The sequence below is a fragment of the Pungitius pungitius genome, chromosome 17 (assembly GCF_949316345.1).
Source record: "Pungitius pungitius chromosome 17, fPunPun2.1, whole genome shotgun sequence".
NCBI classification, from domain to species: Eukaryota; Metazoa; Chordata; class Actinopteri; order Perciformes; family Gasterosteidae; genus Pungitius; species Pungitius pungitius.
The window spans coordinates 9081760-9109429 of NC_084916.1; the positions used below are offsets into that span (position 1 = coordinate 9081760).

The 27670-nt window shown below is 42.0% G+C and overlaps 4 protein-coding genes and 1 non-coding gene across 11 annotated transcripts in view; 1 reads left to right on the forward strand and 4 right to left on the reverse strand.

Moving 5' to 3' along the window:
• The window catches only part of LOC119219708 (type-4 ice-structuring protein LS-12-like), a 56355-nt gene extending 53947 nt beyond the window's left edge, over positions 1–2408 (forward strand). For 4 of the 6 annotated variants that reach the window (XM_062558506.1, XM_062558505.1, XM_062558503.1 and 1 more), the window contains exons 2-4: positions 1522–1589; positions 1708–1831; positions 2102–2408. In XM_062558506.1, the coding sequence (XP_062414490.1) occupies positions 1541–1589; positions 1708–1831; positions 2102–2315 (387 nt within the window). In that variant the 5' untranslated portion in view covers positions 1522–1540 and the 3' untranslated portion in view covers positions 2316–2408. Of the gene's footprint in view, positions 1–899; positions 916–1521; positions 1590–1707; positions 1832–2101 lie in introns of those variants that run through there. The other 2 variants (XM_037475071.2, XM_037475072.2) reach the window with 2 other exon arrangements.
• Positions 2409–2549: 141 nt separating this feature from the next.
• LOC119219704 (polyadenylate-binding protein 1A-like) lies at positions 2550–9274 on the reverse strand. The gene is made up of 14 exons (XM_037475068.2): positions 8528–9274; positions 7629–7822; positions 6626–6741; positions 6234–6373; positions 6031–6125; positions 5818–5955; positions 5402–5497; positions 4925–5291; positions 4709–4819; positions 4467–4603; positions 4259–4343; positions 3972–4102; positions 3609–3708; positions 2550–2929 (listed from the first exon to the last, which is right to left on the reverse strand). Exons 1-13 carry the CDS (start codon positions 8718–8720, stop codon positions 3616–3618), a joined length of 1896 nt encoding a protein of 631 aa, XP_037330965.2. The 5' UTR covers positions 8721–9274; the 3' UTR covers positions 2550–2929; positions 3609–3615.
• Positions 5606–5742, reverse strand: LOC119219772 (small nucleolar RNA SNORA5). Its single transcript, XR_005120531.2, has one exon. It is a non-coding gene; the product is annotated as a small nucleolar RNA SNORA5 (small nucleolar RNA).
• A 1014-nt stretch (positions 9275–10288) lies between the features above and the next one.
• Positions 10289–16768, reverse strand: LOC119219141 (14-3-3 protein zeta/delta-like). Of its 2 annotated transcripts, none has more exons than XM_037474062.2 (6): positions 16644–16768; positions 14509–14816; positions 13799–13922; positions 12936–13099; positions 12099–12194; positions 10289–11665 (listed from the first exon to the last, which is right to left on the reverse strand). In XM_037474062.2, exons 2-6 carry the CDS (start codon positions 14800–14802, stop codon positions 11567–11569), a joined length of 777 nt encoding a protein of 258 aa, XP_037329959.1. In that variant the 5' UTR covers positions 14803–14816; positions 16644–16768; the 3' UTR covers positions 10289–11566. The 2 variants fall into 2 exon arrangements, with proteins under 2 accessions (XP_037329959.1, XP_037329960.1); XM_037474063.2 differs by lacking the exon at positions 16644–16768 and adding an exon at positions 15910–16067.
• A 4003-nt stretch (positions 16769–20771) lies between these two features.
• On the reverse strand, positions 20772–23288 carry znf706 (zinc finger protein 706). The gene is made up of 3 exons (XM_037474064.2): positions 23152–23288; positions 21882–22027; positions 20772–21639 (listed from the first exon to the last, which is right to left on the reverse strand). The coding sequence occupies exons 2-3, from the start codon at positions 22014–22016 to the stop codon at positions 21544–21546; spliced, it is 231 nt and encodes a 76-aa protein (XP_037329961.1). The 5' UTR covers positions 22017–22027; positions 23152–23288; the 3' UTR covers positions 20772–21543.
• Positions 23289–27670: the final 4382 nt, after the last annotated feature.

Genomic DNA, 27670 nt, shown 5'->3' on the forward strand with positions numbered 1-27670 from the left:
ATGTGATCTTTTCGATTAGGGTCGGTGGTTTGTTTGATGTCAGAGCGTGTTGGGGGGCGGGGGGTGAAAGTGGGCTCCTCAAACCTGCAGTGGAACACATTCAAATCCTCAGCCAGTTGACTCCCTACATTTTGGCGGGGTGGTCTCTCCGCTGGCACTGGGTCTGTTTTCCTGCTGTGATCTCTTTTGTCAGTGTGTTTCTGGCTTGGTTGTACAGGAACAACGCTCCCTGAATGTTGTAATAACCCAGATTCTATTGTTGTTGCAGGCACTGAAGGTCTTAGTCCTCACAATAGTAATAGATGATGTGTATATCTAGAACGCTTTTTGGGGTTATTTTAATGTTGTTATGTCCTTGCAACCAGGCCCAAGAAGTCATAGGAATCATAGATTTTATACTTCTTAATCAATTTACAGGGTGCTTAACATTAAAGCAAAATATCCCAAATAATTATTTAAACCAAATTATTGAATTATAGTATTTAGTAAGTATTTTACAACCACAACAGTACAGCAAAATGTGATGTAAAGCAATAATTAAACAAGACCTTCTGTGATTTCTACGTTCGACTGTTGAAGCTCATGTGTCATTTACAAAGGTTCTGGCCTCACTATCATACCGCCGATGCTGTTACAGATGATTAAGCTATTTATTTAATCAATAAGATAAGATGTACACTTATGTTGGAAAGTCAGCAGAAGAACTGGTGGACTTTGGTTTAGTGTTTCCAGGTGGCAGCTTGAGTCATCGAGGGTCAATGTTGTGATTTTTCTACAAGCACAAACAATGCAAGGTTTCTTTTTTTCCCGTCCTATCAAATTCCCGCGTCACGGTTGCATCACCGTGCGGAACTATAAGACGCGTTGGACTCCGAGAGGAAAGCACCATCAGGTCCAACTTCTCCTGCAGTACAAGTGAGTCTAAAGCTATTTTTCTATGGGTTTAAATTCCATTAGCTTTCATGAAATGTAAGAGTAAAAATTATTCCTAAATTAAAGAATTATAGATGGAATCAGGAAACTGCCGTTGGATGATAGTTGATGTTTCTCAATGTTTAACATGTCAAGCTCTTCAATTTTTTACTTTCAGTTTAAATGCCGGCCCAATAATTTTGGTCTATTTGTATTGTTATTTGAATGTTCTTATTCATAGTTTGTGAACACAAAAATTATTTTTCTTAATTTGTTTCATCATCCGCATTGAGATTTTTAACACAAAGCCCCATAGCAATGCTACACATTAGTGTGTGTATATTATATACACATTCAGATTTAAAATATAATCTATACACTAGAAAATATCTAATTCATAAGTCACAACAGTTGTGCTGAAGTTTTATGCTTTTCATTCAAAGCAATAACAGATGACACAGCAAGGGTTAAATCCAACACAATGCGCTAAAACAGGATGGCGCCTTTCAGTCAGGACAGCTACGATTATATGGAAACAGAGCAAAAATGAGAGCAACATGCAGTATTGTAACATCAGTAAATATTACCAACCATAAATGTTTCCTTTAGCAGGTCTCCTCCAGCAATCATGAAATACTCCCTCATTGCAACCATTGTTGTGCTTGCTCTGGCACAAGGTATGAACTTCACCTCTTTATCTTCTACAAATAACAGAATGTCAGAGTATTTTTGATTTAATGTGTGAAAAACATAATACAATTTAATTGACTGTTTTTAATCTTTGGAAACCTACAGGAGGCTTTGCACAAGATGCCTCCGATCTTGAAAGGCTCAGTCAGTACTTTGAGGAAATGAAGACCAAGTTGATTGCGGACATGACTGAGATCATCCACAGCCAGGACTTGGCCAACCAGGCTCAGTGAGTACAGCAAACTCCGGACACGTTGACACATTCAAGATGAGAACTTAAATACTTATTTCACCCCCGTTAAATGGTTGTCAGTAATAACATAGGGATGACTTTACAACTAAATTAACCAGAAAAGAAAATGGAGCAATAATTTTTTTTATCCTGGTAGTAAAAGTACGAGTTAGCTGTCAAAGAAAACAATGGGCCTTCTCTTTCAGCAAACCGTGCAATAAAGAACATGGTCGGTCACAGACAAGTTAATCATGTTGTACCACACAGGGCCTTCATCGAGGACAAGAAGACCCAGCTGCAGCCGCTGGTCGCTCAGATTCAGGAGCAGCTGAGGAGCGCTGCCACCAACGTCGAGGAGCAGATCAGGCCCCTGACTGCCAACGTGCAGGCTCAGCTTCAGCCACAGATCGATAGCTTCCAGAAGCAGATGGAGGCCGTCTTCGACAAGCTCTCAAAGCAGACCTTGGCCCTTGCCCAATAAACACCGTCTTGCAGCAAATAGCTGGCCTGAGACGTTTCAGTGGTTGCTGACACCATCATCTGTGTCCAAGAGCACAATAAAAACATGAAATAACTTCACTGTGTATCATTTCATTTTTGTATAGTGGGTGTTTGTTTCTTTGGGGACTTCATTTGATTTATTGTGCTAACTGGTCTTGAACCTCTTACGAGTCATAGGAGCAGGCGTATTGTAATTTCACAAAAAGCAAACTGATACCTTTATAAGTTTTATTGAAGCAAGCAACGGTCAAGGGAAATTACACAATAACAGGCTGCAGGAACCTAAACATTCAAACAACGGGAATAAAGGCAGGAAAGGAATGCTTTCAATCTTTGAAGATAATTCTCTAAAACCTCTCATAAAAGTAGTTTTTTCATTTTAATTTTTTCCTCTTTTTTTTTGTTTATTTTTTCTTTAACTCAGCAAACAAGGCCTGGTGTTTCTGCTCATTAGAGGCCTGGCTGGAGACTCGTTTCCGTTGGTATTTTTTTTAATTATATATCATTTGACTTATTTTTACTTTGTTTTCATGAATTTTTATCTTTTTCAATGTTAAAATCCATCGGTGAAGCTGGAACCCAGGTTCCCCACTCCTGTGAAAAAAAAAAAAACACATGATATTGCTACTGCTGTAACGGATCACCCTTCACGGTTCTGATCACTGTATTTTGCTTTTGATAGTGTCATCATAGCGTGAAATACATTTTTACTGCTGATGTTCCTTTTAAAGTAAAGATCCGCTGAATCAACGATGCAGGGTACGTCATACTATAAAAGTTAACGTACATTAAAAATACAATTATGGATAATATTTGTATCGATAAGTCATTAAAATAGGGCGCAATAAGAGTGCACTCACTGTACACAACTGTAAGGAGGCAGGGCTGCCCAGCGCTAATAAGGCTGTTCTTATTGTTAGAAAAGAAAAGTATTTCAGAATACGTTTATATATTTTCTGAAAAGAAATCTATGTCCAACAGTTCTTTGCTTTTCATTATTAAGCTCAAAACACAGCAAAGTTATTTGACTCCTCCCCTCTTTGCCGATCCAAAAACTGGGTGTGTATGCAAGCTGGCTAACAGTTGCTCTGCACTGCGCTTACACCATCCCGATCCAGTGTCGTGGTGGAAACACTGCAGCCGCCCTTAAAAGTTCCCTCTTGGGTTAACATTTGGCAGCCTTGTCGGCACTGCTGCCTTTGTTTGCACCGTTCATGTTGCTAGCAGTGGTGTCGAGAGATGTGTAGGTAATCCCTTGTTAAAGCAGCCTTACCGCTGGATCAGACACTCTGGACACCAGCCGAGTTTGTCACAGTCTTCTGGGCAGTTTCCTTTGCTTGGTGGGCTTGAAGCACAGCCACGGCCTCATCCACCTGCAACGATAAAATGGTTTGGATGTTGGCACCACCACAACATCAATTTCAAGAGCTATGTTGCCACAAGAGTCACCTTTCCTGCATATTAAAAAGGAGTAGCTAGTGAAGCAGCATACTAGAGCGTTAACTCACTTCCTTTTGTGTAAATGTTTCCTGGAAGACTTTTTAAGAGACTATTAGAAAGTGAAGTCTTTAAACTCCTTGTAATGTCAAGTACCAGGGAAGGAAACTTGTCAAGATTACTAAACACAAGTTCTTACCTTTGAGCGGAGAGACTCTGGGGACTCCAGCATGTGGAGTAGCTCGGAGTTGTCAATTTCCAGCAACATGCCAGTGATCTTCCCTGTCAGACTTGGGTGCATGTTCTGGATCAGTGGGAAGAGGCGTTCACCTAGAGGAGTGACAAAAGAGTTTAAAACAAAATGAAATTATCTCTCAACAAGGGAGGGTTACTGAGACAACCCTCTGTCAATACATGGTATGCTACAGAAGATGAGGTGTGTGTGTGTGTGTGTGTGTGTGTGTGTGGGGTGTTACTTAAACTTACCCAGCATCTGCTTCTGTTCCTGTGGTGGAGCAGCTGCCAGCATGGAGGCCGTCAGAGGCTCTTGTCCCTGAACATGGACAGCAGGCTGTGCCCAAAAAAAGGACATGAAATTAGGAGTACTACAAAAATGTAAACTACAATCACAGATATCTTCCTCAAAATGAGAATGTTATGTCAGTAGCAGTTAGGCTAGTAAAGACATCGCTACCTGCTGCATGGGGACTTGGGGCTGAGTAGGCATGTGCTGCTGAGGATTGCGGACTCCAGCGGCATATTTGTACTGAGGGACTCCACGCACAGGAGCTACCGCAGCGGTGGCGGCCGGTCGCGGGCCCATGCTCTGACCTGGTTCAAGAACAGGGGGACAGAAACAAACACAAAAGTAAGCAAAAGTAGCAAGGCTACAAATTGACATGTATTTCACTATTTATCCAAGTGGAGGTGACTCACCGACACGCTGGGCGGACATCATGCGGGGAACCTGGGAGGGCGGCCGCATTGCGCCGAAGCTCTGAGGGCGCGGAGCGGAGGGACGCATTGCACCTGGCATGTTCTGGAAATCTGAACACACAAAAACATTGTTGCATTTTGTGTACAAACGACTGGTGTGCTTTAGGATGACAGTAAATGCACACAACGATTGACTGTGAGCTTGAAGATACTCACGTTGTGGCCTGACACCTTGGGTAGCCCAGCGGGGACTCGGGCGGAGCTGGGCCATCTGCCCAGCAGCTTGGTAGTAAGCCGCACGGTTTTGGGCCTGAGGTATGGCTGCCATGAAATAGCCAGAGGGCGGGGCTGGTTGGTAGGGATTGATGACTGGGTTTGGCACAGCCCGCACACTGGCCATGCGCTGCATGTACTGGTTGGTCAGGTGGGCTTGGCGCTCCTCTTTCCGCTGGGCCAGGGCCACGTACAGTGGCTTGGTCGCCACAATGCGGCCGTTCATTTCCGTCACAGCTTTTGTGGCCTCCTCCGGTGACGAGAAGCAGACAAAACCAAAACCTTTGCTGCGCCCGCCCTCCATCATGACCTGAGAGCGAGACAGTCAAACACAACCAATGAACAAATATGGATACCAGTAAATGAAAGCCGTTGTTAAGCCATGTGTCAATTACAAAACCTGAAGAGCTAATGTCCCACCTTGGCACTGGTTATGGTGCCGAATGGCGTGAATTCCTTTCGCAGACGTTCATCGTCAATCCCATCATCAAGGTTCTTCACGTACAAGTTGACACCCTGAAAATAAGAAAACTAATGTTAACTTTAGCGATTTATTGTGTGTTGGAAACAAGATGTTAGTTCAAAATAAGTCAATGGATAAAATAAGCACTAATTATTTTACGTATTTGTCTGTAAAACATATTTATCCCCAGAGATCACGGTGAAGAAAAGTGGGGCCCATGAACTACAGAGTCACTGTTGCAGCCATTTTGGCCAGTGCAGCCTACGAAGGAGGGAGCACCGAATTTGACAAAGCTGCATTCTTTCAACCGCACTGAAGAAACTATCCCTCTGACAGGAGACGTTGCAGTGGATTCAAAAGCGGGAAAACAGACCTGGTAGCGAGTCATGCGGTCTTGTTTCATTTGCTCAAACTTGCGCTTGAGCTCAGTCTGCCGCTCCACCTTCTTCTGGGCACGGCCGACATAGATGAGCTTACCATTGAACTCTTTTCCGTTCAGGTCATCCACCGCCTGAAGCAAATGAAACAACAGTCAGCTCAGAAGACTGAGGGCTGGACATCTGTGGACGGTTGGTACGCCTCTTACCTTCTGGGCGTCCTCATGCCTTTCAAAGCTGACAAACCCAAAACCTCGAGACTTCCCGCCGTCATCCGACATGACGCGGATACTCATTGCGTTTCCTAAAAAGAGACATTAACGTAAGAAGCTATATTTTACCCAGTAGCGTTTTATTGCAGATTTAATTGCATATGATGTCATTTTAGAGATATTGGGACACCCAGACGGACCATATTTACTGAAGACATCCCTCAGCTTCTCTTCATCCATGTCTTCACCAAAGTTTTTGACATAGACGTTTGTGAACTCTTTAGCTCGGGCACCCAGCTCAGCCTCGCGTTCTTTGCGAGATTTGAAGCGACCCACGAATCTGCATAGGAATGGACATTTCGCACATTTTTATTAGACATTACTATGCCAATTATAAGTTAAGTTCATCACGGGCTGTTATTACACACATTTATAACCAGTCTCCATTTACCACAAATCTGTCATCTTTTCAGAAAATTCAGATGTGCTCAAGCATTATTGTACAACCTTCAGAACATGTGTAGTATTAATTGACCAAAAACTCATTCCAATTTCCCATATTAGTTTAAAACAAATTAAAACATTCACTTACACTTTTCGGTCATTGAGTAGCATGCCATTCATTTTCTCAATGGCTCGTTCTGCAGCCTCTTGAGTCTCAAAATGCACAAAGCCGTAGCCTTTAGAGCCATTCTCGTCACAAACCACCTTAGAGAAAGAAACACATGCTTCTTTGAAACCACACACATGCAGTCCATTGAACCCGAACTGTCATTTGTTGCCTTTCTGAAAGACTTTCTATTGCGATGCTCCTCGAGTTGGGACTGTTAAAACCCTTCCTCCTATTGCCATCCATTATTTCCAATGAATATACTACTAGGAAATAGCAATAGGGCTGCCTGGAAGAAATTAGATGTACAGTTAAAATTTCTAATATTAAGCAGCAATAAAAAAAACTGTTTGGGGGATAATGTCCCATGAGGAATATGTCTCTAGTTCAAACTACCAGAAGACATAATTGGCCCACACATGCCAATGCTGCTTGCACTCTGAATTCTGGACCGCCTCAATGGCTTGATTGGGTCTTAGTAACCATGATGTGTCCTTCCCTGATTCGTCATGTCGCCAGAAGAAAACAAACAACGGCCTTGACTATTGATCAACTTCCACGGGTTAATTCCACATAGATAACGGTTTAAAGGCACTGTTGAAGTGGCGTGAATAGTAACAGTTGTGGCACAGTTAAATGGCAGAAGCAAGCCGTTATTGGAGCTATTAGTGTGTGGCTTGTCCAGCAAGGTTATGAGCACGTGAGAAACGTATGTTGACCAATATTAAGAAGGGAGATTGAGTAAGATCTGCAGCATTGTAACTAATTTAAAAATAAAAATGAAATTCACTATATAGAGGAGGAATTACTTTTTAATGATCTAATTCCTATTTATACCGGCATGCACATCGTAATTTGACGGTCGTGTTATTACGACTGGGAATCTTTTAGTAAAATAATATAAAACAGTTGTGTGTGTGTAAACTGTTAATAAAATATAACTCATCAGTGCGGGTTAAGGCAGAGTGAGAGAATAGTCTTTTACCTTGCACGACAGGATGTTGCCAAACGCAGAGAAGGTGTCATACAGAGCCTTGTTGTCGATGGACTTGTCAAGATTCTTAATGAAGATGTTCCCCACACCACTTTTTCTCAGGGATGGATCACGCTGCGACCACATGATGCGCACAGGCCGCCCCTTGATCACATCAAAGTTCATGGTGTCCAGTGCACGCTCAGCTGAGGGAAAGGCCAAGAACAGGGGGTACATCATTTACTACTTCTGAATCCTCAAAGTGCTGGTTATGACAAATGCTCTTGACAGTGTTTAAAAAGTTGATGGAAACTGAAAAATAGCTGCTCAAGTTTCACCATCATGGTTTTGTGGCTGTGAATGTATTTTAATTTAAATCCAAGAAAATTAAAAAAAAACTTATAAAATCTGTTCTTAATAAGGGAATGTGGCACATGTTTAGCATAGATATTTGACTTGTGATGTATGCAGGGCTGACATGTCCTAACATTTTTACAAATATGGACGCTATTATTTTTTCTTTTTTAAATCTAATAAAGATGCGTGTTCAGATCCCCGCGAAGCTGATTGACCGGCATTTTAGAGGGGAGATTAAATCAAAATGTTGTGTCAGCTCTGCGGGGAGAACAGTTGGGGTGTTGTTCCTGACAGAACAGAGATAAAGAGGCATTGAGAATTCAGCTGGCCGGTAGCAATCCACTGCTACATTACCAGGGCGGGGAGGGCGGGCGCGGCGCTTTACTGCTACGCCACTGCTGCGAGGTTCAACTCAGGAGACCCTACCGACAACATGTCGGCCGTAGTCACGTGTAGCAGAAAGAGGCTAGCTTTTCACTTGTCACAGACAGTTGTTTAAACCAGATAAAATAAAATAACATTGTAGTGGCTAGCTACATTGATAAGTGACCTACCGTCCGCTGGCTGTTGGAAGTTGACATAAGCGTACCCAAGGGAACGCCGGGTGATCATGTCCCTGCACACCCGAATCGATAGGATGGCTCCGGCTGGGCTGAATTTCTCGTACAGCATGGCCTCGGTCACATCTTGATGCAGATCCCCGACGTACAGGGAAGCCATGGGGTAACTGGGAGCGCTGGGATTCATTTTCGTTTGACCGCGGAGGCTAGTTAAGAAGTCGGCGGGCTAATTTTCCGAGCGAAAAAAAAGTTTTCGGCGACAGTGCGAATGCTTGGTGCTCTCGCGGCCAGTAGCGTCACGCCAGTTAGGGGGCAGAATGCTGATGGTGAACGTTTAAACAACCGTTGGCTTGTCAGTTGGGACCGTTCCGGGTAAAATTGTAGAAAATATATAGGTTAAAATGGCAAAACGCCGACTTCTAATGGGATTAACACAGTGACAACGATAAAAGGAACGGTACTTAGCTTCGGTTCTGAACCAGTAACACGTCGACTGAAAAAAAAAAATGCCGTAGGATTTGTTAGGCAGCTACACGTTCCCGTCCAGTCCTGGAATGTCCAACGTTACTCCAGCTTCACCGTTGTTACAAAAAGAAAAAAAGATTTTTTGTTTTTTTAATGTTTTGAGGTTTTTTTTTATTTTTTTAATTTTTTTTATAGAACGTGTGCCGAGCGAGCTCAGGAGCACACACGCACTCACACAGCACTAATAGCCGGGGTAGAGGGTAGCACGGAAGAGGAAGTTGACGTATATATACCAGAGGGCGCGTCACCCAAATCGACCAATCATCCTTCAGTGTAATTTAAAAAAAAAAAGCCCACAAAGGGGCGTTGTCCTCATCTGTACGCATTGATGATGAAATCATGCACAAACGTATTCTTAAAGACTTAAAAATTGAGAGTCGTCGATTGTTTGGTCACACTATGTGGGGACGACGTGAATTCTTCGGCAGGGCTCACGATAGATCCCCGCTGCCAGTAGTCGGAATGTCACGGGCTTGTCATGCGCCAAGCATGTGGTTTTACTGCACACAACCCACAATGCTCCTCGTGTGGCACGGCCATTTAGCAAATATATGCAGGAATTCATTACATACAAAACCTCTTACGACAAACAAGTATTAACTTTGGGGTGTAACTGCTAGGGGCCTTATCAGTTGCAGTCTGAGTAAAACTTTATATCACTGCATTCAAGAGATGTTTATCTTTAAGGCCATTGATCAGTGCGAAACAGATGGCTCAACTTTATTGATTTTATGTGATTGACTTAAATGGGTTTACAATAGCGTGCTTATGACCAGTCCGTGTGAAGACTATAGTTTGATTATGCAAATATATCAAGATGTTTTGTGTAGCCCCATCCCTTCTGTGAGGTTGACTTGTCCACAAGTCAAATCTAGTCTCAGTCCCAGCTGGACTAATCATTAAGTTTGTGTAGAGATCAAATTACATTTAAATGCAGCAAAACAGTCCTTCTGAACCATCCACATCGGCAGGTGGCAGTGTAGTCTGAGAAAAGCTGGCTTCCTTGACAGAAACTTAGCATTTTACAAGGCATTTGCTTGTTTTAAATTTCTCAAATTTACCAGAACCAAGGGAGGTAATGCCAGGGAAGCATTTGTCTTCAACATAGGCCACTGGTAGACTGAGCTGGTGCCCAACAGAGGCCTGGCACAGCTACTCATGAGTTAAAGCATTGTAATAATGTCCGTCAACATGTTTAGACAGCAAACACATTAAATGATCAAAGCACACTTGATTTTAATGTTTTAATTCCACTTACATGAAAAGCACATAACCAAATAACGTACTCAAGTGTTCTGATTCCTGCATCCCATCTTTTAAAATCAAGATACTGTAGTTAGAAGAAACTGGCACTACTCTGGGACTAAATGGTCATAACACAGCTCTCAACCAAGTTACTTTGATAATCAGTTTATATTTAGCATGTTTTAGTTTCTTTTCACAATGTACTTTCAAGAAAGATAAATGTTACTGTAAACTAAACAGTTCAAGCTAAAATCCTAAGCAAAACCTGCCAGTTTCAAAGCACGACTAACCCTCATACCATACTAATGAGAACCACATACATTCCAGGAGTCAAAGGGGAATAAAATACACAAAATGAAAATACAAAAACACCTGAATAGAAAAAAGAGTAGAAAGCCACAAATGCACATGGCAAAAGTATGCGCTGCACTGCTGAAAAGATCAAATATCAAAAGTTACAGTATTGAGCCATTTATCAGATAGTTCACTTCATCTTAGGCTGTCCATACCTTGTCATGTGTTGTGGAAAATTGCAGGAAATTATAGTCAAAGTTCACTTAGAGTGAAAAGATGTCAGTTAAATGGAATGTAATCCTCTCAAACCATCAAGCCAAGTTTCCACAAGTGACCATTCATACAAAGGAAGAAAACAAAACAAGAAGAAACTGTCCTTCACCCAAACGCACACAGAACCCACTGAGCCGTGACACATGTACCATCCATAAAAACACTACCTGCTACACTGGACATTGACGTGAGGGATGGCTACAAGCAATGTGTAATAGATCTTTACCAAGGTAAATTCTGCCATCCGTACTATCATTGCCATTGTGATGAAGTTTTTATTTAATTTTTCTCAGTTTATGTGCTTTGAGGAATTTTGTTGACCTCAAGTAAAAACGTATAAATTATCAAAGTTAGAGGTTGTTTTGTTTGAGTTCAGTTTGCTACAGTGAATAAGGTTAAAGAACATGGGGCTGGTTTGGCTCTAAAAAAAAGGAGGGATTTCATCTGCACTAAACCATGGACAAGAAAAAAAAAAAATCCACCGGTTGACAAACAGAAACAAAACAGATGTATTCCATTCTTTTCTGTGGAGGTGCTCATACAATTAAACACACTTGAATCTGCACGCACACACATACTGTACTTTACACATTGTGAGTAGAGTGTAAACATACATATCTGTGCACACAACCACACACACAACTTAGGCTGGTGAGAGGTAAAAAATGTGTGTTTGTTTTGTTTTTTCCCCGAAGTTCATTTCTCTTCAGCTGGCGGCTCCTGCTCCGGTTGTGGTTCTGGTTCTGGCTCCTGCTCCGTCTCTTCTCCCTCACCCTGGGCGTCTGACATCCACAGCTGAGACAAAGCAAAGGATACTTGGATCAGCGCACACAAACTGGCAATCCCCACTGGAAGGGAATTTGGGTCGCTAACCCAAATAGCCTTAACGTCAGCTCCATGGTAAGAAATCAAGCGGCTATGTCAGCCTACGTGTTTTACAGGCAAGAAGCAGACTTTGATCGATGTAGATAACTTCAGAAGGAGATATTTATGAAATTTTAGCAGCTTTCTATGTAGATTACGCTCCACTTAAAAAGGCGACAAAACAGACTTAGAAAAGAGAAGGGGGGGGGGGTTCTACAACACTTTCAGTGGGGATTGAAGGTAGGAACCAAAGGGAAAACCTTTGCATCTCAAATATTTAGCCCTAGGACTAATGTGAAACTCAACTAGTACAGAAATTATAAGACACAGCAGACATTGTGGGATTTGAAGCAAAAGCACTTACTGTCAGATTGTCACGGAGCAGTTGCATGATCAAGGTGCTGTCTTTGTACGACTCATGGTTGAGGGTGTCCAGCATGGAAATGGCCTCATCAAAGGCCTGGAAAAGAAAGATAGCCGTCAGTGTTTCCGAAAGAACAGCGTACCCGTTTCCACGTCAGGTTGTACATTGACAGACATGAAAATGAGCCACAACATGGTGCCACGATTACAATCGAATTATATTCCTAAATATTGGGTCTTGAGACATTGCCCAGATAATATATGTTGCAGAATGGGGTAGGATTGTCAAAGGGATAAAAAGAAAGTGTCAAGTACCCCAACTAAAACGACTGTACTATACATGAAAACGTCAGAGAAATATGTAGTATGTTGTGTCCATGTGTGATTTAAGAAATAGCTTTACATTAAGAAAAGTCCAGACAAAAAGCTTGAAATTGCTTTGCTGCTGAGCACATTGTCTGGAAACAAGAGAAAGATATAGCCCAATCTTTTAATATATAAATTTTATGTATGTTGTATTTTATCGTATGCCCAGTTAACAGAATTGAAACCATGCACTTCATTCAGCAATGCACTCTTCCTTCAAAGGAAAAACAAAAACAAAAAACGTATTCACCCAAATGCAGACAGAATCCGTTGAGCCATGACACATCCATAAAAACTACCTGCTACACTACACATTGACGGGCAGGATGGATACAAGCATGGTGTACTAGATCTTTACCCAGGTAACTTCTGCCATCCGTACGATCATTGCATCCAAAAAAATATAATCAAAGCTTAACCAAAAAAAAAAAAAAAAAAAAAAAACTAGCGGTGTGATTAGAACTGTTTGTACCGTCTTGGCCAGGTGACAAGCTTTTTCCGGCGAGTTGACAATCTCGTAGTAGAAGACAGAGAAGTTTAGAGCGAGGCCTAGGCGGATTGGATGCGTGGGTGGCATTTCTTTGGCGCTGATTTCCAGGGCATCCTGGTATGCTTGTTGTGAGTTGTTGATGATTTCTGGACATACAAAGAATAAGGAAGCATATTTTTATCCGAAAAAAAGAAACACACAAAATAATGTGTAGAAAGTTCAATACAGACTGTTAAAGTGAAGGGAGGTCTCTAAACCAAATGAGTGCGTGTCTGAGGTAATGATTTCAAATTTTGTTAAATGCTTGTTGCCTCCTCTGCACGCATATCCCATGGGCAGGACAAAGAGACCAGAAAGTAAGAGACGTGCAAATGAAAAGCAGCCACTGTATTACCCACAAAAGAATCTAAAATTGAGCAGAAAAAAAAAAAACACTGAAGAAACTCTAAATATGCCATCTGGAACCCGTTGCAGGCAACACCCTGGTGCTGTGCCTGTTGCCATGACAACCCAGCAGCAGTCCTCTCCTGCATTTTGGCTAGCGGTTGTTGATCAAGGATGGGAAGGGAGTCAGTATTCTGGGCACAAACACCTGAAGTGAGCCTTGCCTCTAGGTGGATATTAAGGGCCGTTAATCAGAACACATTCGTCACTTTGTCTAATAGATGGTCAAACGCCCATCGCCATGGAAACAATGCCAGATCACACTGCACTAGCAGGAACTATTACATGCGTGTGCAATAAGTGGATTACATAGTAGTATCCAGAGGCATTGAGAGAGCAGATATTCACACATCCAAAATGACGAATCGTTAGAAAACCATAAAAAGGTCCGTTTTACCCACCTTGCTTATCGCTGTCAGAAGCAACCTCAGCCAGGTAGCGGAAGTAGTCTCCCTTCATCTTCAGGTAGAATACTTTGCTGTCAGCAGGCTCAGCTTTGGGGATTAGATGTTTGTCGAGCAGCTCCTACAAGTGATGGCTGTATTAGCGTTGGCATTTGACAGAACTGCTCAAGCAGGAACACCCTTTACCACCTTTTAGAAGCCTTCAGAAAATAGTCAGTGAAGTTGCTGTAAAAAAGGCCAACAGTGGAGACACTGGCAAGCGAATTAATTTCCTAATCGCCTTCACGGTCATGTCTTTAACCTTTTCTTGATCCATGGGAAATCTTTAAAATGTGTTTTTATTTCTTGTGATTGACAGTGTTTTTCTGTGTGTTTAAAAAAAGAGTATTGGGGCTGCTTTATTCATATAAAAAATATATATTATTTTTAAAGTATTACAATGGATACATATCATTCATTCAGGCTGTGAAAAATATGTACCTGATATACATGAAGAACGGAAGGGTGTGGCGTAAATTTTGAAATATAGGGAAATTATTCAATTATCTTTCTCATTTATTTAGTTAGACCTACTCAAATAGTAGGTCAGGTCGTGTTATTTTAGCTCCCACTTGAAAACAGCCATCTCCTTTACAACACTTCATGTCTCTTTTCTGCTTAAGTGTTTACTCCCCACTTCCTCCCCCTCCATTGTCTCTGCTTCTTACCAGTACTTCTTTGCAGATGTCCCTCAGCTCGGACTCAATCTTCTCTTTGTACGCCTTGGCCAGTGCGGTCTTCCCGCTGTCTTCAGACTTAAGCTGCATGCTGGACACAACCCTCCATGAGGACCTCCTAGCCCCCACCACATTCTTGTAGGCAACAGAGAGCAGGTTGCGCTCCTCGTTGGAAAGAACCGCTTCCCCCTCAGTGACGGCCTTCATGGCCGCAGCCATGTCATCATAGCGCTCGGCCTGCTCGGCCAGTCGGGCCTTCTGTATCTGCTCCTCCTTGTCTGCCATGGCTCCTGTGTGGGCTGAGGAAGGAAGGACAGGGGGGGAGGGGGGGGTCGGAAAGGACAAAACAGGAGGGGACAGGAGACGGATTAGGAAGACAGAGGGGAGAGTGTTGGGGGAGGGCGGGAACACAGGCAGAGAGAGGGGAGCAACATGGTGGGGAAAAGGGAGGGATTTAATAGTTTAACTTGGATGAAGGACTACAGTGCGCATACACATAGCCTTTCCTCGCAAAACCTGATTTATCAGACATACCCGTTTTCTTAGTATGCACGTTAACCTATATACATACATACAGTTTAAGCCACAAACCATGATTACTTGGATTTGTTTCTCAATAGTAAGAGTGAGTATGTGAGGTTTAGTTTTTGGATTCCAACCAGTTTGGCTCATCTGCACTCAGTCTGGCACAGATTGATACATGTGACTAAATTGCCTTTGCATCCTAGTCATTAGAAATACCACAGGAGAAAGATGTAATGTGTACTGAGGTTTTACATGAAGACTTCCTCCACAGTGATTCATTTCTAGATAGAAAATGACAAAAATAGCAAAAATAGCATGATGAATAAACATTTGACATAAAGTTTGGCCATGGGAGTGCAACGAAATTGAAAACAGAATTTTCCAATAGATTGGCCAACAATAATTTTCTTTTAAGTGGCATTATGTAGTTTTATGTTTCCTAGATCAACCATTTGGGTGGGGGAAATGTAAAACAATTTCGTTAGATTTCCTAGACATGCTATTCTAACCAACATCTTCCAGTTGAATGCTTTATTCCTCCCTTAGCAAAAACCGCAGAATATTCTGTTAACCACCCTGAATGGACCAGAAAAGCAGGAAATGGTCGGCCTGAAACCATTGCACGTTTAGCAATTTCGTTTCACAAATGAACTCATCCAAGCCCACATGCGGTCAATTGACTACTCAATCATTTCTGATGTTAAATCCCTTTAAAAAAAAAAAAAGAAGTCATAGCCACAGAATTAACTTATTTTTCTCTCAAGTAGGCTACTAGACATTTTACAACGTCCTCGCTCCCTCTCAGGATCGCTGCAGTGTTGTTGCAGTGCGTATAAAACACATAATTCAATATAAAGCTCGACTTACCGGCTGTTCGATCAAACGCAGAAACTGACGAGGATCAGCGTTTCCCCCCCCAAAAATAAATCTAAAAAACGAGTGACTCAGATTTGCCAACAAGCAGACACCTGCACCCTTCAGAGGAATGTCGGCCACCCAGTTTCACGTCACGCGTGCGCGCGCTCGCAAGCACCCGCACACATACACACCTGCACATAGAGCTCGTACCGTGTGCGGCTGGGACGCAGGCCTACCTATAGGATTTTGACTTCAATATAGTCACCGCGCAATGTGGTACCGGGCTCACAGCGCTGGAGGTCGATAGCGAAGCAACAATCAAAGCGCCGCGGACTCCGTGTTGATGAAAGGAGCCCAGCGTTAGCTTAGCTTAGCTTAGTCCGAAGTGAACGCCCTTTTTCCGCTTCCCGGAAAAAAAAAACCGTGAGCTGATGGTTCTACGAGCAAATGAGCATTCATTTGGGGTCGCTTCGTTTATGAAAGCGAACGCGGGGGCGGTAAACCTGGACGCGGCGTTCTGAACATGAGGTGGGAAACGAATAGATGTGTCGAAGTGTCGCTTCCCATTCAGCACGATAAGCGCCGAACAATGACAGAGCTGCAGCGCCTCACTGCTTTCCTCCTACAGACTCGGATGCACCGACGCAAAATGGAATTAAAACATTCCCCACGCTACAAGAAGCAAACGCAAAACGTTTTCAATCGAAAATACCATCGATCGTCACCGTTAAATGCGGACTAACCTGTGAGTGTCGTTGGACGATGTTGCTCCTGATACCCGGCAGCACAGCTGATGATCTCTCCCGCTCATCCACGGGGTTTCCCTCCAATCAAAGAAACAGCAGCAGGGTCGCATCGGGACGGATGACGTCAGACTCCGGTTGCTAGGGCAACACAACTTGTGGGCAAAATTAAAGTCGTGGTAACTGGACAATTATCTGCTTATTTTTGTTTTTTTTCCCTGACGTTACAAGTAACTTATTCGTATCCCAACTACACATCTGAATTGTTTACACAGTACACTTAGAACACAGCCTCCGTGTCTATGTTGAGTCATTTTGTTTTGCCTTGTTATTTGTTTATTGCCCGCATCTAAAATGAAAGGTTTTACCTTTCATGGTATGTACAACAACGTCCGCGAAGACTCATGTAAGATGTAGTTAATACAGTTTCTAGGGTATGAATCCTCGTTCATCCTTTCGTAGTACATGTCGGTCTTTATCCAAAAACAGCATCCTGTTCAAGAGTCATGAAAGAAGTCCTTCATAATTTGGAGGTGAACAATTCCTGTTTTTCTACTTTCTGTTGTAGCTATTAATCAGTCCTTCTGGTAGGCTATCACACAGGCATCATGTCCCTTTTATTACAAGATTTATTACTTTTACACAGAATAGCTTGCAGTTGAAGCAGATGCAACATGAATCTAATACTCTTCCAAAAACAGGTGCCCTAGAAATTAAACCACAGTAACAGAAGTAATAGTATTACAAGATTTAAATGCATGCATGATTACCTATACAAGCCATATAAAAATAGTCAGGTTTTAAACGAGACCAACGTGATCAGTTAATGTTTGGGTGGGATTTCAGTAGTTTGAATGCAGGCCAGCAGATCGCAACAGACATCTGTAAATGACTATCTTTCAGAACCCTGAGTTGTTTTCATGAAAAGAAAAATGCACATACACAATTGTGATAATAATGAACCCTAGATCTTCAAAGACACTGTCACACACAAAAAACAGCATTCATCACTGCTTACCAGAATCGGGGTAATCCGTGGCAGTAGTTTAACATCCCTTCAAGCTGAGATACGTTCCTGTGAAAATAGTATTAGTTGCAGATGGGAATCGAATTACCAATCAGTCTAATCAACTAATTAGTCCAACTTATTAATATTGTGGAAGTGCTTTTTCCTGTAGGTCCATCTGTGCTTTAATCCAAACTCGGCCAGAACACACATAGGAGCTCTACCAGACGTGTGTGTGTGTGTCCGTTTGTATGAGCTACCGTGTGTTGTTTTTTATATTAAGTTTACAGATGGAAAAGAAGAAGGATTAATGTGTGGGGGGGAGACGGAGGAATGATGTGGGCTATGACTCATTTAGTCCAACCCTTTTAAGAAAACAGGCCGCCTGGCAGTGGCTTCATTTTTGTAGTTTCCTGTATACATGGAAAAGAAAATTATGTCATGGCCCTTCATAAAGAAAATGCAAGATAGTCAAACCAGTGAATGCAGTGTTGTGGTCAGTTTGTTTATTATATGGGGGGACAACTCATCTTTTTAGTAATTGAACTAAGCTAAACTGATGCATCTGTCACAGCAGGAGAAACCTAAGGAAGTTACGTTTTCTTGGTGCCGTACAACTTACGGGTTCAGACACTGTTAACAGTAACATAAACTTGTTTATCTAGCTAATACCAGGGAAACATATTTGACAAAACTCTGAGCTTAACCCTGAGTGGAGTTTCTTCACTCTGAGTTAAGCTTGTTCACAGTGGATTGAAAAAAAACTGAGCTGTGATTGTACAATTCTCTATTGTAAAAGTTAAACAAAGGGAAAAAAGTTAATTAATTTCACACCCAGTGAATGTGGAAATATCAATGCACTTGGATTGTGCACATTTAACTTTAAACAAAAGCCTGAGTACGGCCGTGGAATTGTTTCAATCAGTTGTTACGTCTAATGCTATGTCCTGCTGTGAATGTGTGTCTGTGTGCATATGGGTGGATTTGATGTGAGTCCTAGGTGCAGCTCCCTGATGAGTGATGGAGGGCACCTGGATGAAGGTGCGGACTTCACCTATATAAGTGCCTCCTTGTTCCATCATCTCTCACTCATCTGCCTGCCACTAGACCCTGGTCTCGAGTTTGACCTTATGCCAGTCATGTGTCATGATAAACTGTCCCCTTTGGGGGTTTTGCCTCGACCTTGGCGTTGTTGTCGCTCCTTAACATGAGGGCTCGTCCGGGAAGCACAGCATTACCCATCTATTCATCATTGCCAAACAAGTTTGGAATCGGACAGTGTCTATAAGATTTTAAAGATAACTGGTAGGCTTTAATAAGGACAAAACACCACGATCCTGTTCACTTCGAAATGTATACAAATACAAAGTCATAAAAAATGCAAATCACTTATGGACCAGGACTTACAATGGGCTGAACAAGTATTTGATACACTGCCGATTTTGCAGGTTTTCCCACTTACAAAGCATGTAGGAGTCTGTAATTTGTATCATAGGTACTTTTCAACTGTGAGTGACAGGATCTAAAACAAAAATCCAGAAAATCACATGGTATGATTTGCAGTTTATTGCATGACAGAGTATTTTATCACCTACCAACCAGTTAGAATTCCAGCTCTCAAAGACCTGTCAGTTTGTCTTTAGGAAGCCCTTGTGTTTTCCACTCATTACCTGTATTAACTGCACCTGTTTTAACTTGTTACCTGTATAAAATACACCTGTCCACACACTCAAACCTCTCCACAATGGCCAAGACCAGAGTAAGGACATCATGGATAAAATTGTAGACCTGCACAAGGCTGGGATGGGCTACTGGACAACAGGCAAGCAGCCTGGTGAAAAGGCAACAACTGTTGTTATTAGAAAAGGGAAGAAGTTTAAGATGACGGTGAATCTCCCTCTGGCCTGGGGCTCCATGCAAGATCTCACCTCATGGGGAATCAATGATCATGATGAAGGTGAGGGATCAGCCCAAAACTACACAGCAGGACCTGGTCAATGACCTGAAGAGAGCTGGGACCACAGTCTCAAAGAAAACCATTAGTAACACACTACAAATCCTGCAGTGCACCCAAGGTCCCCCTGCTCAAGCCAGCGCATGTCCAGGCCCATCCGAAGTTTGCCAATGACTATCTGGATGATCCAGAGGAGGTATGGGAGAAGGTCATGTGGTCTGATGAGATGAAAATAGAGCTTTTTGGTCTCAACTCCTCTCGCCGTTGTTTGAAGGAAGGAGGAGTACAACCCCAAGAACACCATTCTTTGGGGATGCTTTTCTGCAAAGGGGACAGGCCGACTGCACTGTATTGAGGGGAGGATGGATGGGGCAATGTATCGCAAGATCTTGGCCAACAACCTTTTTCCCGCAGTAAGAGCATTTTAGATGGGTCGTGGCTGGGTCTTCCAGCAGGACAATGCGCCGCCAGGGCATCTATGGGGCGGCTCAGAAAGAAGCCTCTCAAGGTCCTGAAGTGGCCTAGCCAGGCTCCAGACCTGAACCCAATAGAAAATCGTTGGAGGTTTCTTCAACAAGTATTATGATTGGCTTTTCTGATGTATTAAATACTTGCGTTATGCAATGCACTGCAAAATGTACCTATGATAAAAATTAGACTCCTACATGCTTTGTAAGTTGGAAAACCTGAAGTGTATCAAATACTCTCCACTGTATATTCAATTCAGGACAGGACAGCCGACATCAATTGCGTGCCTAGTTGCAGTGCTCTTTGAGCAATAATTTCAACTCTCAGGACAGACATGCAGGTTTCATTTTGAGCAAAGGGGATATTTTACTCTGAGCGTCTGACAGGAGGGCAAAAATAAATCTTCAAGGCTTCCATGTGAAAACTCAGACTCCCTCATCTCAGTTAAATAACTCAGGAATTTTAAGTTGCTGTCTGAAACCGGCCCTAAAATGGTTATATGAATTCTTCCGACTGATTAAATGCACTAGTGGGTAAACAAATATTAACTATTGCACATTGACATACATTATATGAAGAAAAAAAAACCTTTACACCATGTGAGCCTGGCCCAACACTAAAAGCTATTAGATAAGTTAATTCCACTGATGCAGTTAAAACAAGCAGAAAGGTTTTCATTTTAAGAAATGAATCTCAGATATACAACAAAGTAAAATTTAATAAAATGCTATAATACATCATTGAAGCATTCATTTTCCAAGAGGACACATGTTACTGACACACCTGTTAAAATGGATTTACTTACAACTCATGTAGAAACTTGGAAATGGAGAAACATTTCAAATTTTTTGACCCAACATAAAATGATTAGTCAGATGAAAGATTACAGTATCATATGGCAGACAACACTGGAATAATTCCATATTTAACTAATGAAAAAGCCACCTTTTTGATCATATACTCAAAGTACATTTTGATGGAATTATCTTGTTTGCAGAAAATATAAAATCAGAATTTTCTAAGCAAAATCAAAGCTTTGTTTTACAGAGGTGTGTATCATATTTGCTAGAAAGGTTTATTGAACGGTTCAGATAATGAGGTACGAGTTAGCAGCAAGACATTCTCCAATGTGCACAACACGTCGGGGAAATGAGGCATTCTGCTCTGAGGAACTGTGTGAATGAAAAGAGAAAATCCCATTTGCCACTTGAATTGTTCCTGAATCGTACAGATCTTCAGTGGCCCAGATTAAACAGGTATTTAAGTTTAGTTCTGCATGTATTTAAACAAGCAAATAAGATGACTGGATGAGAGGAAGCATTGTGTTAAAGGCAACCTGGCCTGTTTAGCATAAACAAAGTTAACCGCTTCATGTTAATTACATTAAATCATCCATTTGCTGTCAGACTGAGACAAGTGCAGAGTTGGTGCAGGGCCTTGAAGGAAACCGGTTTGCTATCCAGGGTGACTGTTTATGCCTCCACTCCCTCTAACTCAGGGGGCATAGGGGATTTCGGGTGCTTGCTCTCGAAGTGTTGCTTGAAGGTTTTTGGGTCAGGCATCTGGGACTGCAGGAAGGAATAATACATCCAACAAACATTATTTTATAATTTTGTGAACTTTGCGAGGATGTTCTTTGTAAGATATAGCTTCTCAGTGATCAAAGGATTTCATACAAATCTAAAAGAGGGACCAAATGCCAACAGAACAAAAAAAAAAAAAAAAACTTAAAATGGAAAATAAATGTCTTTGTCCCATCCAGTGTGAGGTTTTGGTTTTTGGGGTCTCACGTTTGAGACGTCACACTCACCCTGCACACAGCGCAGGTGAACACTAGCGCTGCCTTGGCTGCCGTCTTTTGATCATGACCCTTGGCCTTTTTCATCTCTGCCTGTTTCTTAGCATTTTTCTGCTGAGACTGAAGCTTTTGATGCCCGCGAGCCATTCTGGCAAAACCTGAAGGGGGTAAAGAAACAATTTAATTATTAATTATTGTTTACCTATTCACATCAGTGCTATGGAAATAACTTAGTTTGTTTTGTTGCTGGTTGGTAGATATCTACAATAAACAAGTCACTTGGTAGAAGACTATTAATACCTTGGGCACAGTCCCCAAAGAGGAGGATGGCGTAACACCATGTTTACTGTGATAGCAAAGCTAAAGTTTGGGTGTGTCTATCGAAAGGTTTGGTCTGTGCAACTGGCAATTCTCTCAATGCTGCTCGTGTTAAAAGTATTTTGCTGGGCAAACCCAAAGCCTAAAAGCAGCTACTGAGCAACGTGAACAAGATGAAGCTGTGTTTAAACGTGAACCGACATGCAGGTGCTTCAGACAATACAGAGGCACGGCTATCAAACCTTGACGTACACAAGGGCGAGAGTTTAGTTTTTACTGAAAAATGATTCAACTGTGATTGGGAAAGTAAAGGCCCCCGACGATCTGAGGACTTTAGGTGCTCGCCCACTTTGTTCAGATGGTAATTGATCGTTTGCTTACTGGCAAAGTCTAGAAATAGTATGCCGTTAGCAAGCAATGTAGCGGTAGTTAGGTTAGGTAACTAGCGGTAAACTAGCTCGCCTGCTAAGCACAAAGGCAACACGATGGCCTAGCTAGCGGAGTTTAGAACTGGTTTTATTGATGCTTAGAGCTTGAAGTATATAATGCAGTTACTAATATCGGGGACATGCATATTATGAGACTACAAAGAGAAATCGCAAAATGTTAACTTGAGCTACTGGTTGCATCTTGATGTTTAACTCATTCTCTGCGGCTCTTAAATTGAGTCTTTACTGACAAAAGCCCTCCCGTTAGGCTTATTGATATAAAACCATAAAGTTACCACGACACATAAGCTAAGCTAGCTCACTGTGGTCGAGGTGACACCAGTTACGTTAATAGTATTTGCCTGTGTTAATCGAGCTGTAACGTGCGTTAGCCTACATGCTAACCTAAGCTATATCGTAAGCTAGCAGTGTAACCTTAAACTGAATATTTGCTTGGGCTTCTGGTTGATGCTAACCGGAAACGTATCAGCGATGCGTTAGAGCTTATAAAGGTTTAAACGGACAGCATTTCTTACCTCTCAAAATAATAGTACGCGTCGTTCAATATGCGTACTGGCACACTAACGTGTAACAGCTGCTCGGTTCACAGACAGCTGAAGGATACAGTTGCATTCAAAGACTCTAGTAAGATTCGGTGTGGCGCAAAGATAATTCCATGTCTGCCAGTTTCTGAAGGCTGCAAAATCCCAAACTGACATTTCTGTAATGATAGTGTAACACATATTCGTTTTACTTTATTCGTTAAAGGTAAAGTAATTGAGATTCATTTTCTGGCACGGTGCTTTTTTCCTAACTGTAGGCATTGAATGGAGGAACTGGAGGAACCACGGAAGTTCCCAAGGAGACGTTCATTTCTACGATGATAAAGCGACTCCGTGAACGCACCGTATGGCTCACTGAACGAATGCAGTGTTGAAGCAAATGCTTGACAGTGGTGTCGCCCCCGTGTGGCAGAGTTTGTTTAGTGCATATCCACATATACTGACATTTGGGGACGAAAATAAATCAGGTTTTCCTAAAATATAAAATATTTTAATTGAAAACTGGTAAACTGTGATCTTATGTTTGAAGTTGAGGTCTAATGATATTAATGAGTACGCATGGAATCCCAAACTCTGCATCAATTTTGAGTGCTCGGTTATTAAAAAGGAGGGCTGTTACCCCAGAGAAACACAAGAGGGCAGGTATGTATGATGAAACGTGTATTAACGAGTATTGAGTGGGAGAAATCAATTGCTGTGGCACAATATCCACAACATGTGCATACTGTAATACTGAAACACACCTAGTCTAGCAATAATGTTTAAATAATGAATTATGATTATAACAATCCCGAAAACCAAAAGAATATATTTACAGCAAGGTACAGTTGGAGCTAAATGGTGCTTTCTTATTACTTATAGATTTTAGCATCATTTTATTACACATAACTTATGTTCTGAATGTATTGGTTTGGATTTCTTTATTTCTATGAATTACATGGGCTGTTACCAATATCTGGTAATAATCTCATGTCAATAGCACCTTTAGAAATTTACTGAGAAAAATGGTGATGCGTTCAATACTTATTTCACCCGCCATATTTGACAGAATTCATAAGTGTGTACTTGTATTAACAGATGCGACACAACTTGTCCATACCCCGATGCGTTTCATGGGACTGCATCAGTTTATCTTTTCTATCTGTGACTTCTGTTGTGGGAACAGTGGAGCTGTTCACCTCTGCTCTGTATTTGACTGTCAGCTAATATGTAAACTGACTGCAACACTTTTCACATGATGGAAACAAAGACTTGCGCACAACCCCAATAACATCCAACTGTGAATAGTTCTGGAATTTTTTTTTTTTACAAATAGTTGCATTGATGTATTTCCATAAACTGTCACTTCACTAATTCCAGATGGAAATCTTCCGGACCTTTTAGGTGTCATGACTCTCCTATCGAAATGTTATCATTGTGAGAAAACTGTGCATCCTGCCCCCCCCCCCTCCCCACCACCCGAGCTTCCTGCTTTTCTCCCCCCTTCATCCTAAGAGAGACAATCCTTTGAGTCTTTTGTGAAGAGAGGTGGGGGATATCTCTCACGAGAGAAGGATGTGATTATGCTTTCAGGAGGAGGCAAAAGGTAAAAAGAAAGAAGAGAGGGGAAACAACGAGCCCCCCCCCCCCCCACCCTCACCCTCACCCTCCCTCGACCCACCCTGGATGCTGTTGTGCAGGGACTTGCTAGCGTAGCTTTGGGTGTGCGGTTGTCCAGCCCCAGGGCCTGTGTGTGAAAGCAAATCTTCCAGGTGTCAGCTTCTCAATAGTGGAGAAGAATTTTATATGGCCGTCCATTGTGCGTATGAATGAGCAGGGGTTTGCCGCAGACAGCCTCAGATTGTGTCCAGCATTTGGGTCTTTTCCTCCCGCCACAAGGGTTTTCAGGTCTTTTCAGGCTTTTGGCTGAGCCAAGTCTCTCTTTTTTTAAGGATTCTTTTGTCGTAAACGATCTCTTACAGCCCCCTGGTTTCGGGTTGTCACTGAACAGCCAGAGGCATAAACCAGATAACCAGCAGGTAAGCCATGGTCAAGAAAAATACTTGCAAAAAGATGCAAACCTTAACACACACGAGAGCGAGAAACCAGACTGTCAGGGACTCCGTGGGACCTTGTTTCTGTGCAGGCTGTTGAGCGAAGAGGAAATTTGATTTCCTCTTCCCCATTGGCAACTTCCTCTCATGCTGTCCCTTTTTTTTCCAAACCAACAGGTTTTGCCGCAATGTTACGGGACCGGTCCAGCTGTACACAAGCTGTGAAAGTCACAACACATGCACATGCTGGTAACTTTTCCATTCGGCTCAGTTCTGCGAGGAAAGGCTGGGTGTGCAAATACTCATGGAAGTTGTGTGACCTAAAATGCACAAAGCTTTGACCCTTAAAAAGAGAGAATATTCACATGTTGCCCAAATTGAGTTATGAACAGATTAACCAAAAACAGATGTTTCTTCTTGTCAGATCTTATCAGATGAGGATTTCTTTAAAGCAGTGTAGAAGTAACTGTGTTAAAGGAATATATGTCTTTACAAACACTTTAACCACCTGTCATGTGTTGTCATGGACATCATTGTTCTGGACAACTGCTCTGAAATGTTTTTCATCTATTCATTTAAGAGATGGATGTTTGAGGGTTCAATCTGCTATTCTAAACCCTCTCACCTTCCTCTCCATGTCATCCTCCTCTTCTTCTATCCCACCATGTTTTCCACCCTGCTGGACAACAACCCCCCCCCCCCCCCCCCCCGCCTCTATAACTCTCTGTCTGTCTCTGCTGTGTCTTTCTGTGCTCAAACAGGTAGACTCTGACACCTAATCTCGGCCAAGTTCAGACAAGCTGCTTCTCCCTCCAAAAAAACCCTCCAGGTATGCGGGATACACCTTTCACCTCTCGCACACAGCGGGACACACACACAGGAAGGTATTCTGTGGCTCTTGGCCCATCACTTTCCTGTCATGCCTGCTTGTGGCAGCTTGTACAGTAGCTGTCCCACTATTCCAGCTGTCATGAAGGGCAGACATTCCAGCTGGGAGGAAGCCTGCAGGGAAAGGCCCACGGAGGAAGAAAAACAATACAACCATCAACCCCATTAAGTCAAGCTAAACTTTTCGCACTCTTTGTGGTCGTTTCACATGTCTCTCTAATTGTTTTATATTCATTTTGTGGTGGTCATGTCTTTATATTAATTTGTGCTTCTTTGTAGTGATTCTATGTCTATTTGTGATGATTTTTGGTTGTTGTGTTTACATTTTAAAATGAATGTCTTGACTCTCAATATTATTTTTTGGTCTCTTTGTGGCAGTTATGTATTTTTTCTAACTGTATTTCTTGTGTTTCCTGACATCAGTTGTAACAGTGTAACAACAAGTTTAAAATTAGGCCTGAAGTAACAAAACAGAAGTTTATGAAAAACCTGCAATAGAAAGTATACAAAACAACACTTTTTCGTGTCTGTTTGTGGAAATTTGGGTACCTTAGTACTTCTTGTGTATTTAAAGCGGTTTTGCGTCTGTTTTGTAGTCGTGTTGCATCTTTGTGAATCCGTTTGATTGACTTTCCAGCAAGAGATGTTTACATTCATTTCAAACAGAGGCTCTGGGCATTGACCCAAGGGCAAGCAAGGTCGGCTCTCAGTAGTTTATTCAGTCATCCACCCATATCAAAGTGTTAAGAAAGTTCGATAGAAATATGTGTGGAATACATGAGCTATTCATCATATCTTTTGGTCTCTCTGTTGTCATTCTGTCTACAGTGTGTTGTTTGAAGAAAATGACTCAGCTTGTATTTATCCAGCAGTTCCATTCAAACACACACTGAGCAAAGGCACAGGTGCTCTGTAAAACAAATTAGACAAGGGAGGAAAGCAGGGATCATCCACAGCGCACGCAAACATGTGTTCGCCCTTCACACACATGCAAACACACACATACAACTCCACCGACGGTTTAACTGAAACTGAAAAACAATTTTTGGATTTCCATATCAGGGTGCCTGAAGGGAGTCACAAGCAAACTGCTGCATTTTGTCATGCAAACACTTTCCAAAGACATAGAACCAGTTTGTAAATTGCATCCCAACTGTTCTGTATTAAATGAATACAAGTCAACATTGATTACATCCATAATCACTACTACCCATACCAATATGAGACATTATCTACCAGAAGTTATTAACAATGTACAGAACTTTAAAGAACTATTAATATTATCAAGTTTTTAGTTAAGGTTCCATTTCTTATTCAGATTATCTGTATTTTTACTTTTTTCAACCGGTCAATACTAATCTATCATTATAATTTCCTTACTTTGTTTCATGTACTGCATGTAACATTTGTTGCATAACTGTAACAATGCAATTTCCATTAGGATTACTTCAACCATGCATCCATCTACAGCAATAATAAAAACAACAATATTGGGGGTCAGTTGAACCCCCCCCCCCCGCCCCCTGCCCAAAACACACACACATTGTTTTCTCTGGCAGGTTAATCCCAAA